This window comes from Centropristis striata, chromosome 10 (assembly GCF_030273125.1).
Source record: "Centropristis striata isolate RG_2023a ecotype Rhode Island chromosome 10, C.striata_1.0, whole genome shotgun sequence".
NCBI classification, from domain to species: domain Eukaryota; kingdom Metazoa; phylum Chordata; class Actinopteri; order Perciformes; family Serranidae; genus Centropristis; species Centropristis striata.
The window spans coordinates 37,872,212-37,888,612 of NC_081526.1; the positions used below are offsets into that span (position 1 = coordinate 37,872,212).

General features: G+C 37.3%; 1 protein-coding gene across 2 annotated transcripts; it reads left to right on the plus strand.

The window, feature by feature from the left end:
* Positions 1–50: 50 nt before the first annotated feature.
* On the plus strand, positions 51–14,703 carry rab5b (RAB5B, member RAS oncogene family). 2 transcript variants are annotated; one of them, XM_059342672.1, is made up of 6 exons: positions 51–581; positions 3,230–3,523; positions 3,629–3,780; positions 5,425–5,547; positions 8,526–8,619; positions 11,846–12,123. In XM_059342672.1, the coding sequence occupies exons 2-6, from the start codon at positions 3,358–3,360 to the stop codon at positions 11,971–11,973; spliced, it is 663 nt and encodes a 220-aa protein (XP_059198655.1). In that variant the 5' UTR covers positions 51–581; positions 3,230–3,357; the 3' UTR covers positions 11,974–12,123. The 2 variants fall into 2 exon arrangements, with proteins under 2 accessions (XP_059198655.1, XP_059198656.1); XM_059342673.1 differs by lacking the exon at positions 11,846–12,123 and adding an exon at positions 12,192–14,703 and having other exon boundaries at positions 54–581.
* Positions 14,704–16,401: the final 1,698 nt, after the last annotated feature.

Below are 16,401 nucleotides of genomic sequence, written 5' to 3' on the forward strand. Positions count from 1 at the left end.
TTAATGAAAATGATCTTGACATCGGCTGATAAAACAAAGACAAACTTGCGTCCATATTAGTAATTTTGGCGAAATTTAGATGGTAAAAATGTGAAGTCACTGAACGGACCGTTGGGAATGCGGTTCTTCTTCTACGGCTTTGACAAAGCGGCACAAGCGCCCCCTGCGGCCTGGAGGCCACACTGGCGAAACGCTCCGTCTACGAATGCCGTTCAAAAGCCCATTCACATTATTTACAGTTTAACGGGAATATTGTGGGTGCGGTGATAATATGTTTGGGTGAACATTGGTGACTGTATTTATCGTTGTAAATTAGAATGAATTTGTCTTCGGCTTATAAAAAGATCATACATGTGGGTCCATATTAGTATTTTGTCGACATTTAGGATCGCAAAACTGTGAAGTCACTGAAGGGACCGTTGGGGAATGCGGTTCTTCTTTTACAGCTTTGACAATGCGGCACTTACTGCGCATGCGCAACTTTACAGGAAGTGTTAACATTTTCTTTTACCAGCTGATATCGCCAAATTGTCAACAGTCGAGACTGCAATAGCTGCGCCGCTGAAACGACAGAAAATACGGTGAATAATATTTTTTATACTTTCCTCTCAGTGGCTTTGTGTTATATAGACAAACAGCTTGTATTTGTGTGTTTAAATGCCCGTCGAAATATAAATTGCGGGCTGTCTGGTCCGACCTGAAGCGGTGTCCCGTTAGCATTTAACGCCAGATAAGGAGAGCTGCTGATGAGATAACGTTTAGTGACAGAGGGAGGAACCCCAACAGTGCAGGAATGCTGCACACTTCACAATGACACGCTGAGTAATGTTTCAGATTAATGATTTGCTGCAGTGATGGATGTCTGTGAGGTGGGAGACAATAATCTGAGGCGCAGCACCTCTCTGTTATGAGGCTCACTGCAGGATAATGGGACACAGCTGGCAACGGGGAATATTCCCAAACATGACTCTGAATCAGTGGACACAGAGGACACATTCAGGGACTGACAACTGTTTAGCAATGCAGTTACAATGCAAACTGTCTATTCCTGCCAAGGAAATCTCCACCCTCTCTTACAAAATCCTGATGGTTTTTTTTACCCTAAAGAAGCGTTTAGATACATAGATAGATAGATAGATAGATAGATAGATAGATATACTTTATTTATCCCAAGCTGGGAAATTACAGTGTAGCAGCAGCATTACACACAGAGACAATAACAACACAATTAAATAAGAACAACCTAAGCAATAAAATATAAAAATACAATTAAAAAAATAGCTCTTATTGCACTATACCTTGATTGTTTGTTTTTATTCTTCCTGTAAGTTACTTTGGATAAAAGGGTCTGCTAAATGACTAAATGTTAATGTAAATGTAGTAGTCTTTGGCATTTACAGTGTAGCAGCAGCATTACACACAGAGACAATGACAACACAATTAAATAAAAAGAACAACCTAGGCATACTTCAAGCAATAAAATATAAAAAAACAATAAAATACAATAAAAAATAAAGTGTCTAAAGAAGAGTATGTATTAAGGAGTAGAATAGAATTCCAGTGCAGAATAAATATGAATATACAGTATAAAAATGTTGGTGCTATGAAACAAATAAGGTGCAATGAACAGTGTGCATAAAAAACACATAAAGTGCATAGACAGTATGTAATGAACCAGGTTATTATTTGTTATTGTACAGTGTGATGGCATGTGGAAGGAAAGATTTTTTATATCTGTCCCGATGACAGCGGAGCTGGAGCAGCCTGTGAGAGAGTTTGTTGCCTTTTGGAATTAAAAAGTGAATTCAAGGCAAAGTAATGTGTGAAACAGTAATAATAGATTGATGTGGTCAAAGCAGATAGAAAAGACTGTCGCAGCTATTAAGAGATGTGCTATTTTGTTTTTTACCACATCAATGAATCTCTCACATGGGGTCATTTGAATTACTGAGTAGTGTGGTCACATAAAGACCTGTAAAAACTGCAGTTACTTCAGAATAGAGCTGCAGGTTTGCAACTAAAGAGCTAGAATAGATCGTCACCTTAAGTTTATGAAGGATAGGATGGTTATTTCTCAGATTTGTTTTCTGAGAAATAAATACAATCCCCAAGTCTCCTGTACTATCAACTTTAATAAAGTAGTAATGGTCATAATTTCAATACCAGGCATGCATCAATATGTTTTGTAATTCCTGTTTCAAAAGCAAATGAAAGGCAATGTTATGTTGGGAGGAATATAAATATAGAATGTTTTGCTAGCAGATGTCACACATTTAAGGTGAAATAAAGCCCTCTTTAAATAGGCATCTCCTGCTGCATAATATCAGTCTATATGATCATCAGTGAGAAATTAATTTACAGCCACTAGTTAGGCTGCTTTTACTATTTTAGATATACTGTGGTTAGGTGTTGAAGTCATTGTTATTATTGTCATCAGAAGTTTTATTGATTTATTTTTTGGTTTTGCAGCTTGTCTTTTGTTTCTTGCCTTGTATTTTAACTTATATATAGTTTTTTTATATTGTGATGTAATAATACATTATATGGATGAGTAGTTTCTACCTTCATAGTGGCTAACAGAGATCCACATTAACCAACACAGCAGTAATACAGTTGTGATTAGGTCTGTCACGATAATTATAACCTGGATTTATGGTATGATATCTGGACATGGGCAGGATAATTGTGCCTGAACTCAACATGGTCTGTTGTGTTTCCTGCAGGTTGGTTTACCTAGTAATGTCTTCAACACTGCAGCCAACATGATGTTTGACAGACAGCAGGTTTTACAGACTGTTATAACACCTGGACACAGCGCCTAAGCATGTTTTCACAGGGAACAGAAATAAAACTAAAGATTTTTTTAAAAATTCACATTGTGTGAATATTCTTAGGAATTAAAAGTGAATCGCTCTATGAAAGGCTGTACTTGCTTTATAATTATATTATCAGTATATCGGTGGCGTAAATTGGTCCTTTATCATTCTAATTTCTGGGACAATAAATCATCTGATAAAAATAGTTATCTTGACAGGCCTGTTTTTTTTTTTTGCAAACTTGTCTCATTGAGTTCATGTCAGACCTGTAGTCCTCTGATAATTCTTTAAATCTCTGACTTTATAGATGCACTGAAGGAGGCGTTGTTGTCTTGAGAAATAAACAAGTGTTTGTGAGATAAAGCATGATGTAATCTTGCACCAAAACAAATCCTTTCACTTTTTTTGTTCAGATAAAAGGAGTGAAGAGAGGTCAACACTCTGGAAGGCAGCGCAGGTGACTGACTGACTCCCCAGAAGCAATCTTTCTCCACCCCAGGGAGGAGGCGCAGCCCCCCTGCCGTTTCCTACGTGGGCCAGTATGAGCTCCAGAGGGAGTGGAGGCCGCACCAACGGCACACTACCACAAACCAAGATCTGCCAGTTCAAGCTGGTGCTGCTGGGCGACATGGCGGTGGGCAAGTCCAGCCTGGTGCTCCGCTTCGTCAAGGGCCAGTTTGATGAGTTCCAGGAGACGACCATCGGAGGTGAGTCAGCGTGGACGAGGTTTGAAATGCTAATCAGGTTATTTTTAAAAGTAGGTTTTCAGAGCGCCTGCTAACCTGTCATTTTTTCCTCTCTTTAATGTCCAGCTGCGTTCCTAGCTCAGTCGGTGTGTTTAGATGACACCACGGTGAAGTTTGAGATCTGGGACACCGCAGGACAGGAGCGATACCACAGCCTGGCCCCCATGTACTACCGCGGCGCTCAGGCCGCCATTGTTGTCTTTGACATCACCAAGCCGGTAACTGTTATAAATTCCCTTTTTGACCAGCAAATACACCCTATTAATCTGTTAATTTGACTATATTGATATTGTTGATTTAAACAGGTTAATATTTATATTTAGGCACTTTTTAGTTCAGTCTGTTTGAGTCGGGCAGTTTACAGGGCAGCTATGTTTACGTTCGGGGTCTTTAGAATCAGCATGTGTTGAAAAATGTGTGTGTACTGAGGTGCTGCTGAAAAGTTTAATATAAAGAAGAAAAGGTCAAAACGGTGTCCTTATTCCCTAACCGGAGTAACACTTTCCCCCTATAGTTCTTTAATAGTAACATTAACAAACTCAAGTCATTAGTTGAGCTGTGTTGTTTTAGTAGGTGATTTTAACATTCATGTTGATAATCCTAAAGATGGGTGTGCTAAAGAACTTTTAAATATTCTGGATAACTTTTGGCTTTCTCAGCATGTCACAGAACCAACACATAACCGAGGTCACATATTAGATCTGATTATTACCAAAGGTCTTAATATCTCTGAGGTTGTGGCGTCACCACAGCACTGAGACGGTACTTATCAAAGTCTTAAATCAGGGGTGTCAAACTCTGGCCAGTGGCAATACCAAATTATTATATTATTATTGTACTATAAAAGCTGACCTGCCGGTATTATACGGCGCATTTACCGCTAATACTAGATTTATTATTGTTATTTTATTTTTAAATGTATTAACCTGTTGAAAAACTTTATTTTGATATTTAAATCAGAAGGATGCAAATAGAAAAGAGGCATACGATTTTTATTTAATTTTTATTTAATAAATGAATGACATTGATGTGTTTTTTATTTGAAATTTGATTTTGCATGTCTGCACTATTTAGTTATATATTGTATGTTTATAAGCGTTGCTGGTTCCATGTTTAATGTTAAAGCAAAACATGTTTGGTATATATTAAAAGGTTTATTTGTTCAATTTTGGCCCGCGATTTTATTCAAGTTTTAAATTTTGGCCCATTGTGTATTTGAGTTTGACACTGCTGTCTTAAATGATATTCATCTGAACACTGATGCAGGCAAATCCTCTGTTCTGGTTTTACTGGATCTCAGTGCTGCATTTGACACAGTTGATCATAACATACTAGTCAACAGACTGGAACAGTGGGTGGGGCTCACCGGCACTGTGCTATAATGGTTCAAATCTTACTTACAAGATAGGGATTTTTTTGTGTCAATTGGAAACCGTGAGTCTGAGCGAACTAAGATCACATGTGGGGTTCCTCAAGGGTCCATTCTCGGGCCGCTTCTATTCAACATCTATATGCTACCGCTAGCTCAGATTATGGAACATCACAACATCTCCTATCATACTTATGCCGATGACACACAACATTCTACATTTCAGTGTCCTCACATGACTACAGTCCCCAAACTCAAGTCATTAGTTCTGTAAAACAGGGCAATGTCACAAAATGTTTCCCAAATATGATTCAGGGTAATAACTAAGGCTGCAAGTGTTTGTCAGACAATAATAAGAAATGATTTTTACTCAACTGTACCTGCATCACATTCCAGGTAACTGATATTAATCCATGCATAGCTTCCATGACCTCTGTCATTTTTACATGTGTGTTGGTGCTTTATCTGACCTTGCTGCTGTGTGTTTGTGCAGGAGACCTTTGAGAGAGCCAAGGCCTGGGTGAAGGAGCTGCAGAGGCAGGCCAGTCCCAACATTGTTATTGCTCTGGCCGGGAACAAGGCCGACCTGGCAGAGAGGAGACTAGTAGAGTACGAGGTAAGACACGTCCAGCCTGTTTGTGGGCAATAAACCGAATCTTAATCAGGAGGGAAGATGGATGGTAATCCCTGCTAATGTGATATGAATGAATTCATGTTATTGGCACTATATAAAGCAAATTGTCCCAAGACACAGGAATTCTACAGAAGAACAGATTTGCTCCACTCTCTCAGAATCCTGACTCCGGGAATAGCTAAGAAGCCAAGAAGAAGCTAAGAAAAGCTAACTAGCACCACCAAGACGCAGCAGGAGCTGGGTGTAAATGGCAATAAACCAACAAGTCCTCCCTGGAACTCTCTTGGTGCAAAGCCAAAGCACTACAAATCACCTCCCTCAGTTTTGGGAAGACGGCTATCAGGCAGAACCCAGCACCTGGAGACTTATGATGACACCGAGTGGCCTGCACTACCATCATACAGGAATGTCGCTTTAACCCCAGTACCAAAGAGAAAGCAACCATGGACCAAGGTTACAACAAAAACGAAGAGCAAATTGCCCCAAGACACAGGAATTCTACGGAAGAACAGATTTGCTCCACTCTCTCAGAATCCTGACTCCCCGAAAGTGGGCTCATCTTCCAGCTCCAGAGAAAGGTATGAGGCTAATTCATATGCTAAAAGGCTACAGAAAGAGCTAACCACTGGGCCCCAAACTCTGATAGTGGGTGACGGAGCTGTGAATGAGATAAAACGCTCTTGCAGCAAGAACACCAAAGTACTCTGTTCTACCAACGACATGGTGTCTGATATCTCAAAGAAGATCCTGAACATTGCTGCTGAGCATCCAACAGCTAATGCTCTCATCATACACACAGGAGCCCTCGATGCTGTGAAGCAACAATCAGAGGTATTAAAGCAAAACTTCACTGATCTGATCAACAAAGTTTGATGTTTTTCAGTGGACCTCTACCAGGAGTTCGGCAAGGGGATGAGAGATTCAGCAGGCTGATGATGCTAAACAGATGGCTCAAAGATATGTGTGCCGCTCAATCAATGAACTTTATTGACAATTTCATCATCTTTTGGGGACGCAGACACCTCTTTAAGGCAGATGGGTTTCGCCTTAACAAGGCAGGAGTACAGCTGCTAAGCTCCAACATTTTTTATAATTTGCGTCACACAAGCAGCCTGTGTCAAGGACACGAGGCAAGACGTTCCCAAACAACGGATAAGACGTCGCTGTGGTGAGGGCGCTATGATAAGGACCGACCATGGAGGACAGAGTCATCATCCTCTCCCCAAGAAATGGAGTCTCCACCAGCCCCAACATCCCAACGAGGGAAGTCTCACCGAGTCCCGGCAGGACCTGATATCAATATCAAGATTGCTCTGTTCCAGCAGCAGTCAGGGGCCCATGGAGTTCAGTCAGCTTTCTCAATCCCTGTGATAATAGGTAACAGAAAAGGGATCAAACTGGTGAGAAATAAAAAGAGTTCAGTTAAATCTGCCAATCTACTGAGTATAGTATGTCATCCTCCAAACTCACCAGCGTCTCCTGTTAAGGATTTACATTTAGCTCTTTTAAATGTCAGATCTCTGCTTGGCAAATCTTTCTTAATCAATGATTTTATTCATAAGCACAAACGTGATTTTATGTTTTTAACTGAAACTTGGTTAAGTCAGCAGTTCTTATTGAGTCAACCCCCCCAAACTTTACTTTCTTCAGTGAAGCAAGGACAAGGACAGCTTCCAATGCAAGAACATGTCTTATGGCCAGTTTGACTCCTTTGAATATGTTGCCATTCAGTTAAAATCCCCCTATAGAGCAATCTATTTGAACATCTACAGACCCCCCAAATATGATGCAAGGTTTTTTGATGACTTTGCCAAACTGCTGTCTGTTGTGTGCATGGATTTTGACTGTGTTGTTTTAGTTGGTGATTTTAACATTCATGTTGATAATCCTAAAGATGGGTGTGCTAAAGAACTTTTAAATATTCTGGATAACTTTGGCACAGAACCAACACATAACAGAGGACACATATTAGATCTGATTATTACCAAAGGTCTTAATATCTCTGGTGTCTCAGGTGTGCCATGCTGGACAGACGTGTTTGCATAAAGTTGAGGTCTTTTCTACTTCTACTTCTCTACTTCATGCAAATACTCACAGAGACTGCCTCTCCTGCTCTCCATAGGAAATGAATAGAAAGTGTTGAAATTGCCTGCAGTAGAAATACAAAAAGTGTTTGTCTTGGGAGTGTATCACAACATGGGAACTGTTCCATACAGTGGAAACAGCTATAGTCATGTGTAAGCCTGCTAGTGTTTGTGATGTTGGATAATAAATTGCAGTTGTTTTCAGTGATATTTTAATGGTCAAGATGTTGACATTAAGAACATTTATATTAACATCAGGGTGTGCAGGTAACGCTTTATAATAAGGTCCTTAATAACCATTAATTAACAAGTAATAAGGCATTGTTCTCGCTTTAGATCCGGTAGTTGCAAAAAGCATAGTTAACTTATAGTTAATTTGCAATAGATGAGCAATAAAGTATATTTTAATATCAATAAGCAAACAAAATAAGATTAATAAAGGCATGGCAAAGACATAATGGGTGGGTCATGGGTGTTTGTAATGCCATTATTAACACTTATAAACACACAATAATGTCAATAAGCATCATGTAAGGACTTACAAGGGCCTTATTACTTGTTAATTAATGGTTATTACAAGGACCTTAATATAAAGTGTTACCTGTGTGCACAATTTTACAAAAGCAGTAGAGAATGCTGCACATTCATACCTATTTGGCTGCATTCAAATACTGGTGATAAAGTCCACCTGAGTCAGCAGCTATGTGACAATAAAAAACATGCTGCAGAGGCTTCACATCACCACTCAGAGATTTGTGTCAGTGCTGCTGATAGAGAAGAAACTGTGTAGTTCTTTCCAGCTTGAGGCTCTTTTATTATCTTTTATGTTTCTTGAAATGACTGTTGATGTTTCTTTGTTTGTGTTGTGTGAATCAGGAGGCCCAGACGTATGCTGAAGACACTGGCCTGCTCTTTATGGAGACGTCTGCTAAGACAGCCATGAACGTCAATGAGCTCTTCCTGGCGATTGGTGAGTGTACTTCAACTAAGAAATTACTTTTTACTTTGGAAGAGATTTAAGCCACAGGAGCCATTAAATATTATATGTATGGTTCTGTTTTTTTTGTGTGTGTTAATAACAGCATGTTAAAATCTGCTCAGATTAAACAGATATTTGCTGGGAACACTGTAAAAAAATACTCTGTTTAATTTACGGAAAAATACCGGCAGCTCTGGTTGCCAGAACTTCACCGTAAAAATGACAGTGAGTGGATTTTCTATTCTAAATTTAAATGTAAATATCAGCAAAAACTTTAATTTAGACTGAATATTCCCGTTATTTTTAGGGTAATTGGGTCATTCATTCACACATCATGGTATTTCTCCATACATTTTGGATGAAAATGTTATATTTTTACAGCAAAACTGTGTGTTTCTTCCAGTTTATGACAGAAAAAAGTAAAAGTTTTGTGCTATTCTTTGATTTGTGGTAATTAAAAGTGTCTATTACGGTGATGTACAATTTTTAATTTTACGCCCTATTTCTGATGTATTTGACAGAGTTTTACTGTTATTTCTACAAACATTTTTTACAGTGAAGTTAAGCCAAAGGCCAATGAACAAGTAATTCTATTTTTGATGCTTTTCAAAATCCAAAAAATACTCAAAGTATTACCAGACACTGAGATATATGAAGATTAAAAAACAACAACAAAACAAGTATTACCATCTAAAGAAATGACTCATAAAAGTGAGTCACCCGTACATCATGAATGCTAATTCACAATGTGGACTTTGGAATTCCAAATTCGGGTGTGGATTCAGGATTTACAGTTCAAGCCAAATTGTATTTGATATCCTTAGTTTATAAAAATCTGGTGTATGTAGCCATGATTATTCATTTCTTTTTGGTTATGGATCTATATTCACATGTGGATGCAGGGATTAACAATTGTTTCTTAACAATATCAACATATTTAAACATCGTAATCTGCAATCATTTAATTATTTTTCGCTTTTAAAAACATTAAACGCAAAATAAAGGACTGGGTGTTAAAGATATAGAGAAGATATTTGCATCATATAAAACTAGAATATTTAAGGAATTTATTGCTACCTTTCTTGTTGGAAACAGGGCAAAAATAATGCTCCAAAGTTAGGCTAAATTTTGGGAAAAACTGGCATTTTCTGCAGGGTCCCTTGACCTCTGACCTCAAGATATCTGAATGAAAATGGCTTATATGGGTACACACGAGTCTCCTCTTTACAGAAAAATATCCATCAGTCTAAAGAAAAAAAAAGTGATTAATTGCAATTAATCACAGCCTTATTTTTAACTGTGCATTACATTTAATTAGAGATTGGATTAGAACATCCCTGATTTTCAGTTTTCTATATTATTTTTAGGAAATTTAGATTTACACGTCAGGCAAGCTGATGAATATTTATTTGGTATTTTGATAACTGCTGGTAAAAAAGCACTCACAAGGCGCTGGTTGCTCCCTGAGCCACCTAACGGTGCAGGAGTGGATCGGTATAGTAAATGACATTTATCTTATGGAGAGGATTACCTTCTCCCTTCGCCTTCACAAAGATAAATGTGTTAAACTGTGGTCCAAGTGGGTTGAATATGTTAATGTGGAACAGACAGAAGTACTGTAAGGATGACCCTGTAATGCTGTTTTGTACTGTAACATTGTACTATGTTTTATTGGGTCTAATGATTAGTTTGTATTACTTATATACCATTTTGAAACTCCATGGTGGATAATTTCTTTTGTCTTTTTTCTATTTGCTCTTTTACATACACTACTGGTCGAAAGTTTTAGAACACACCAACTTTTCCAAAATTGAATTGAAAATGATGCAGTTTAATGTCTCAGTGTACTCTGAAATTAATGCATATTTGCAACATTTAAAATTCTTTATTGAGCATGATAGTGTTTTGAAAATAAAAAAAAAGATTCAAAATCACATTTTATGTTGAACTAAAGGACTAAAAAAAGACACAAAATGACCAAAAAAAGACACAAAATGACAAAAAAAGACACCAAAAGACACAAAATGACTTACAAAGACATGAAAATAATAAAAAAAATGAACAAAATAGCCCAAGACTCCAGAGAGTTAAGTTGTTAACCCACTTCTTGTTCCCTGAAAAAGGCCTACTTGTATAATTCTGAAATGTACATTATTTTCCAGTTTTGGTTAAGCTTACCTTTTTTTATTTACCTCTGGCAGTTCACCACTTACCTTTGGACCCTTTCAAGCTGTTCATTTGACTTGAACTGCTTGAATTTCAATAAAAAACTGGAAAAATTGGGGTGTTCTAAAACTTTTCACCGGTAGTGTATGTCTACCTTTCCCAGTTTGTTCAAAGTTCTCAAATGTAAAACTCTTAACTTTCTGTATCTTGTTTGTTTTGTAAACAAAAAAACCTTGATTGTGAGTGGCAGATAGGGGTGTGCCATATCGTATCGTTCACGATAATATCGGTATATTTTTTTAATGGTTAAAAAAAATGCATATCATGATATTGGCAACATTTCTACTTCTTGATGTAGTGGCGTAAGGGTGACACAACTGAATGTACCGAGCTGCTGCATTATGCCGTTCGTTAGCCACGAGCTAACATTAGCTAACAATTAAAGTTGTTTTAATCACAAAAAGCTACTTAGTCCCTGTCGCTAAACACATGCAGCTTTCAAAATAAGAGCACAGTGTGTTAACAGAATCCACCACAGAACTTACAAGAAGACTGTCAAAATAAGATGCCTTAAATAAAACATACAAGAACCTTTATTCTCCTTTACAAAATGTCATTAAAATATGCCCCCGGAACCCCTAAATGGTTATTTTTTTTATTATTTGCTCATACTCAAGAGTCAAGAGTAAACGTTTTTGTAATTGGCAACTGTTGAGATTTGCACTTCACACTACATTTTAGATTTTTATTTATTTATACAGACTAAAAAATAAATAAATCATATTTTCTATATATTTTTAAGTATTTCCTAATATCGTCAAGAATATCGTTATCGCAAAAATAGCCTGAAATATCGTGATATTCTTTTAGGGCCATATCGCCCAGCCCTAGTGGCAGAAATACTATTGTATATTGTCTGAAAGTAAGCACTGTATGATAATGCTCTCACAAAATAAAAATAAAAAATGTAAAAAAAGAACATCCCTGATTTTGATTTAAAAAAAAAACTGAGCTTTATCTGCTAAAATACTTCTTTCTCTCCCTAATGCAGCAAAAAAGATGCCAAAAACAGACACCCAAAACCCGACACATGCAGCGCGACAAGTTAGGCTAAATTTTGGGGAAAACTGGCATTTTCTGCAGGGTCCCTTGACCTCTGACCTCAAGATATCCGAATGAAAATGGGTTATATGGGTACCCTCGAGTCTCCTCTTTACAGAAAAATATCCATTGGTCTAAAGAGGAAAAAAAAGTGATTAATTGCAATTAATCACAGCCTTATTTTTAACTGTGCATTAAATTCAATTAGAAATTGGATTAGAACATCCCTGATTTTGATATTTTTTTTTTTTAACTGAGCTTGTCTGCTAAAATACTTCTTTCTCTCCCTAATGCAGCAAAAAAGATGCCAAAAACAGACACCCAGAACCCGACACATGCAGCGCGACACCGGGGCGTGAACCTGCAGGACCCAGACGCCCACTCCACCCGAGCCTGCTGCGGTGGGAACTAGACCTCCACCACTCCCACCAGTACGCCACCATCCACCCACCACCACAGCCCGTCAACCACCCCGTCTCCTTCTACCAACTTACAGGGGTTGACCCCCCTTCCCCTCCATTCATCCTCCTGTCAGAGCAGACAGAAATACAAAAGGAGAGAATAAGAGAAAAAGGAAGACACATTCATCTGCGTCTCTTGACCAACAGCAGTACACGGGGAGGTAAACTGAGAATGAGAGGAGGAAAATAAAGAATGTGGAAGACAGTGGCAAGCCTGTTGTAGTATTTAGCACTAATTGTGAAATTTTTTTGTTCGTTTTTCTTTCTGCCTTGCATCATTTCAGTCACAGCCCTGATTGCGTAAAAAAAACGTGCACAAAATGAGCAGCAGACGGGGCCAAGAAAGGAAAGGAGAAAAAAGGGTTAAAACAAAGAAGCCACATGCTTAGGTTGGGACTGCTTTCTTCTTCTCCCTTTGTCAGAGCTGGCGCCCGCTTGCTTTGCCTCCTAGACCTGAACCAATGCTGTAAATGATGCCACATATTGTACTCCTGGAATGATCCCATGGTTTGTAATCCCTCCCTGTCCTGCCTGACCTCCTTTGGTGTCACTGTTCTGTCCAGGCGCACATTAGATTAGACACAGTTTGCCCGACATGAGTCCATGTGTACGTATTTATTGTGTGTTTTTGACTCCTCTTGTCCAGATAGAAACTCATCATGTGGGTGAAACAGTTATGAGATTGCTGATTTAACTTTGTGTTTCTCGATAAAACAGACTTGCTTATTTAATGAAGGATTGCTGAAGTGCCGTGTTCATGAAACATTTTGGATTTTTAATGCCTTGCCTGAGTGGTCAAAAGAAAATGTAGGGCTGTACCGAGTACTTCAAGTATTCATTCATAACGTTGAATTCAAATTATGCTTTTTTTCATGTGTGTGCATGTCTGTTCATTCGGCTTAAACGTTGCATTGCTGCACAGTGCAGCTGCAGATTCAGATTAGGTTACATTAATATTCAGTTAAAGAAATGTAAAAGTGAAATTCAAGCATTTTCCACCAGACTCCTGGAGCCTTTAACATCACATTTAAATTATTACCATAAATGCAACTTTGAAAAATAAAATGTACAGAATTTATTTATACCCACAGCAATCCATTTATATTGGCACTCCAGACTTTGAATTTATGTTTTGAACATAGTTATTTATTGCTTGTGAATTTCCAAGTTGTTATCTAGCTAACAAATGCTGCAACTGGATTGTTTAATTTCAAATATTCAAATATTTTTGGTTCACGTTAAGATAAAACACAAGATAATGTTGAATATTAGGTATTTTTTTAATTTTTTAAAGGAGTATATTCAAATTTGAGCATATTCCCTACCTTCAAAATATGATTAATTAACATAATATTGCAGTCAAACAGTGTTTTCTCTCCCACTTACTGGACACAAATTGAGTTGTTTTTTTCTGGATTTCTTTTTTCTTTTTGTTGACTAAATCATAAAATATGACAACAGACATTCAAAGCTTCATTTGTAGTATGCAATAGAAAGCTCTGAATGTTAACATTTGGTACAGCCCTAGAAAAATGTGAAGCACCACAAGCTGTAGCTTCTTACAGCCACTATATAGATTTATCTGGAGTGTGTGAAGTGTATGAGCAGAAAACTGTTAGTGCTGACTAATTACACGTCTGTAGCAGAGAGCATATCCCTCAAACCCTCAAAGAAACAAATACATGAAGGTCCCTGCATTAAACAAATAGTTTAATATTCCTCTAACTGTAAATTATAAGCAGATAAAATATCTTTGAGAAGGAATGAAAGGCAGGATGATGAGAAAACAAGCTGTATTTGGCCTGTAGGAGGAAATCTGCCCATGCTGTGTTTAATGTGTCCCTCATCTGTCTCTTGTCCTGAGGCTGAAGTCGTCAGTGAACATGAAATCATAGTGATCTGAAATAGTTTTGACTTATTCATTTAAAACTTAATGCTCTTAAAAACAGAGTTTTGTGCTTGGTTGCTGTCCGAGGCTTGGCTGAAGAAAATGAGGAAGTGAATTAATGAAAACACAAAAAAACAGAAGTGCCTATTCCCAGTTTTCTTTTTCTGTTAATCATGTTTGTGTGCTTCGTAGGTAAAAGTGCAGGAAAAAAACTTTTCCCTGACATTGGCTTGTACTATAAACCAATAACTTGGCACCCTCTCATTAGGCTATACTGTATTGGCTCTTTGTATGGATGTAAAGAGATCTTGTTGAATACACTGTATGTTATATATTATTGTCTTAATTTCAATGAAAGTGTATGTTGATTTTAGCAGAGCACACATGTGAACCTGGAATGGAAAGTTTAAAAAAAAAAGGACTCTAATCAATGTTATAAATTTGTTTGATTTAAACAAATATTGGTGTCCAGGAAAATCTTTTGTTCTGCTTTATTTTCAGATTCACAAGCAGGCATATTAACGGGATATGAGTAGGGAGTGTGTTATGTACAGTAGATGGAGGTCTGCACACCCCAGAAAGGAAAGCTAAAAAAATAAAAATGGACAGGGGCAGCAGCAGTATTTCAGCCACCTGAAAAAAATCATTATCAGCTTAATTGTACACGATATTTAGAATATTTTCACTGCTTTATCATGCTGTCAGATAGTTTTTTCACAAGGAACTGGAGCGGTTGAAGTGCTTAAAAAACGTTTTTTAAGGAGCAGTGAGCCATTGGACATTCTTATTTTTGTTGAGAGCTTTACAAACACAGTAACAAATGAGCTTTTGGAAGATAATGTCAGAAAGTGAAGAAAGTGTGCAGGAAGTGTGCATTTCAGTTATTCCAGGAAAAGTTTAGTTGGGTGGCATTTAAGGATGTGGAAAAATGTTGCAGGACTGCCTTAGCGAGCCGACAGCATCTCACAATTTATTTTAGTCTTCTTTGTCTATTGATAACTGCTGAACAAACATGTCTTGCACATTATATCCATCTATGCTTTCTTTAGAGACTCCTTTAGAGACAAAACAGAAATTTTACCTCACGAAAAACAGGAGTTGATGGTCTACTGTTGTCTCAGGCGATTAGTATTAGAAAATAATGTAAATATAGCACCCATTTAAACTGATATTGATTTTTTTGAATTGTCTAAATTATAATTATTAGCTTCCTCCCTCTACAGCAGGACATTGTTCATCTTCTGTGTCAGTACTCCTGCCTACTGGTACAAACCAAGGTTATAATAGTTTTGGATTTTTCATTAGTTTTAGTTTTAAAATCGTTGTGAATTTTTGTTTTCAAATTCAGTTAGTTTTAATTAGTTTTTAGAGTGAGTTTTCTAGTTTTAGTTTAGTTTTTATTAGTTTGAGTGTTAGTTTTAGTTTTTTTGTAATGGGCTATGTGTTGGGTGCCAGATTCAAAGAGATCATAATAAATGTTTCCTTTATATCCTTTGGTTTATCATCTCAGCCCCAATAAGGTTATTAACTTTTACAGTTCTGGGTGTTTTGAATTTTGGTTCTAGTGTAAACATCCCAGTCTCAGTAAACATATTCACCATGTGTTGCATGTTCCAATAGAAACACTGAATTATGAAAGAAAAAAAGTTGACAAAAACGAAAACTAAGGACATTTTCACTATAATTTTAGTTAGTTTTGTAACCACAAAATACAGTTTCAGTTAGTTATCGTTTTTTGAAAAACTCTAGTTTTTATTTTTATTTCAGTTAACGAAAATGTTTTTTCAATTCTAGTTTTCGTTATTTCGTTAGTTTTCGTTAACTATAATAACCTTGGTACAAACTGGTGACTGCTGACCATCATCTACTATATAAGAGCCTCATACAACCTCACTTAAAAAGCATTTGGACATTTCCTTTAAGGGTCTCAAATTTAGATTAGAATCTGAAATAAAAGGCCATTTTCAATTTCAAAATAAAAGCACAAATGATTTCTTCTTGTCACTAGCAGTCATCACTTATTCTCTTGGTGTTCTGTGCGACTAAAACAAGCTTCTCATCTCCACCTGGAGGACGTTTAGTGATCAATAAAGCTGCGAACATCGCTTTGAGTCCAGAATGCGCAATGCTTTTATTTCACTTGCCTCCAGCTGCAGA

Bases quoted from the DNA above. Each gene is read 5' to 3' on its own strand.
- rab5b (XM_059342672.1), top strand. From the start codon at position 3,358: ATGAGCTCCAGAGGGAGTGGAGGCCGCACCAACGGCACACTACCACAA. The intron at 5,548-8,525 runs GTAAGACACGTC...TGTGTGAATCAG, and splicing joins GGAGACTAGTAGAGTACGAG to GAGGCCCAGACGTATGCTGA. The intron at 8,620-11,845 runs GTGAGTGTACTT...TCCCTAATGCAG, and splicing joins TGAGCTCTTCCTGGCGATTG to CAAAAAAGATGCCAAAAACA.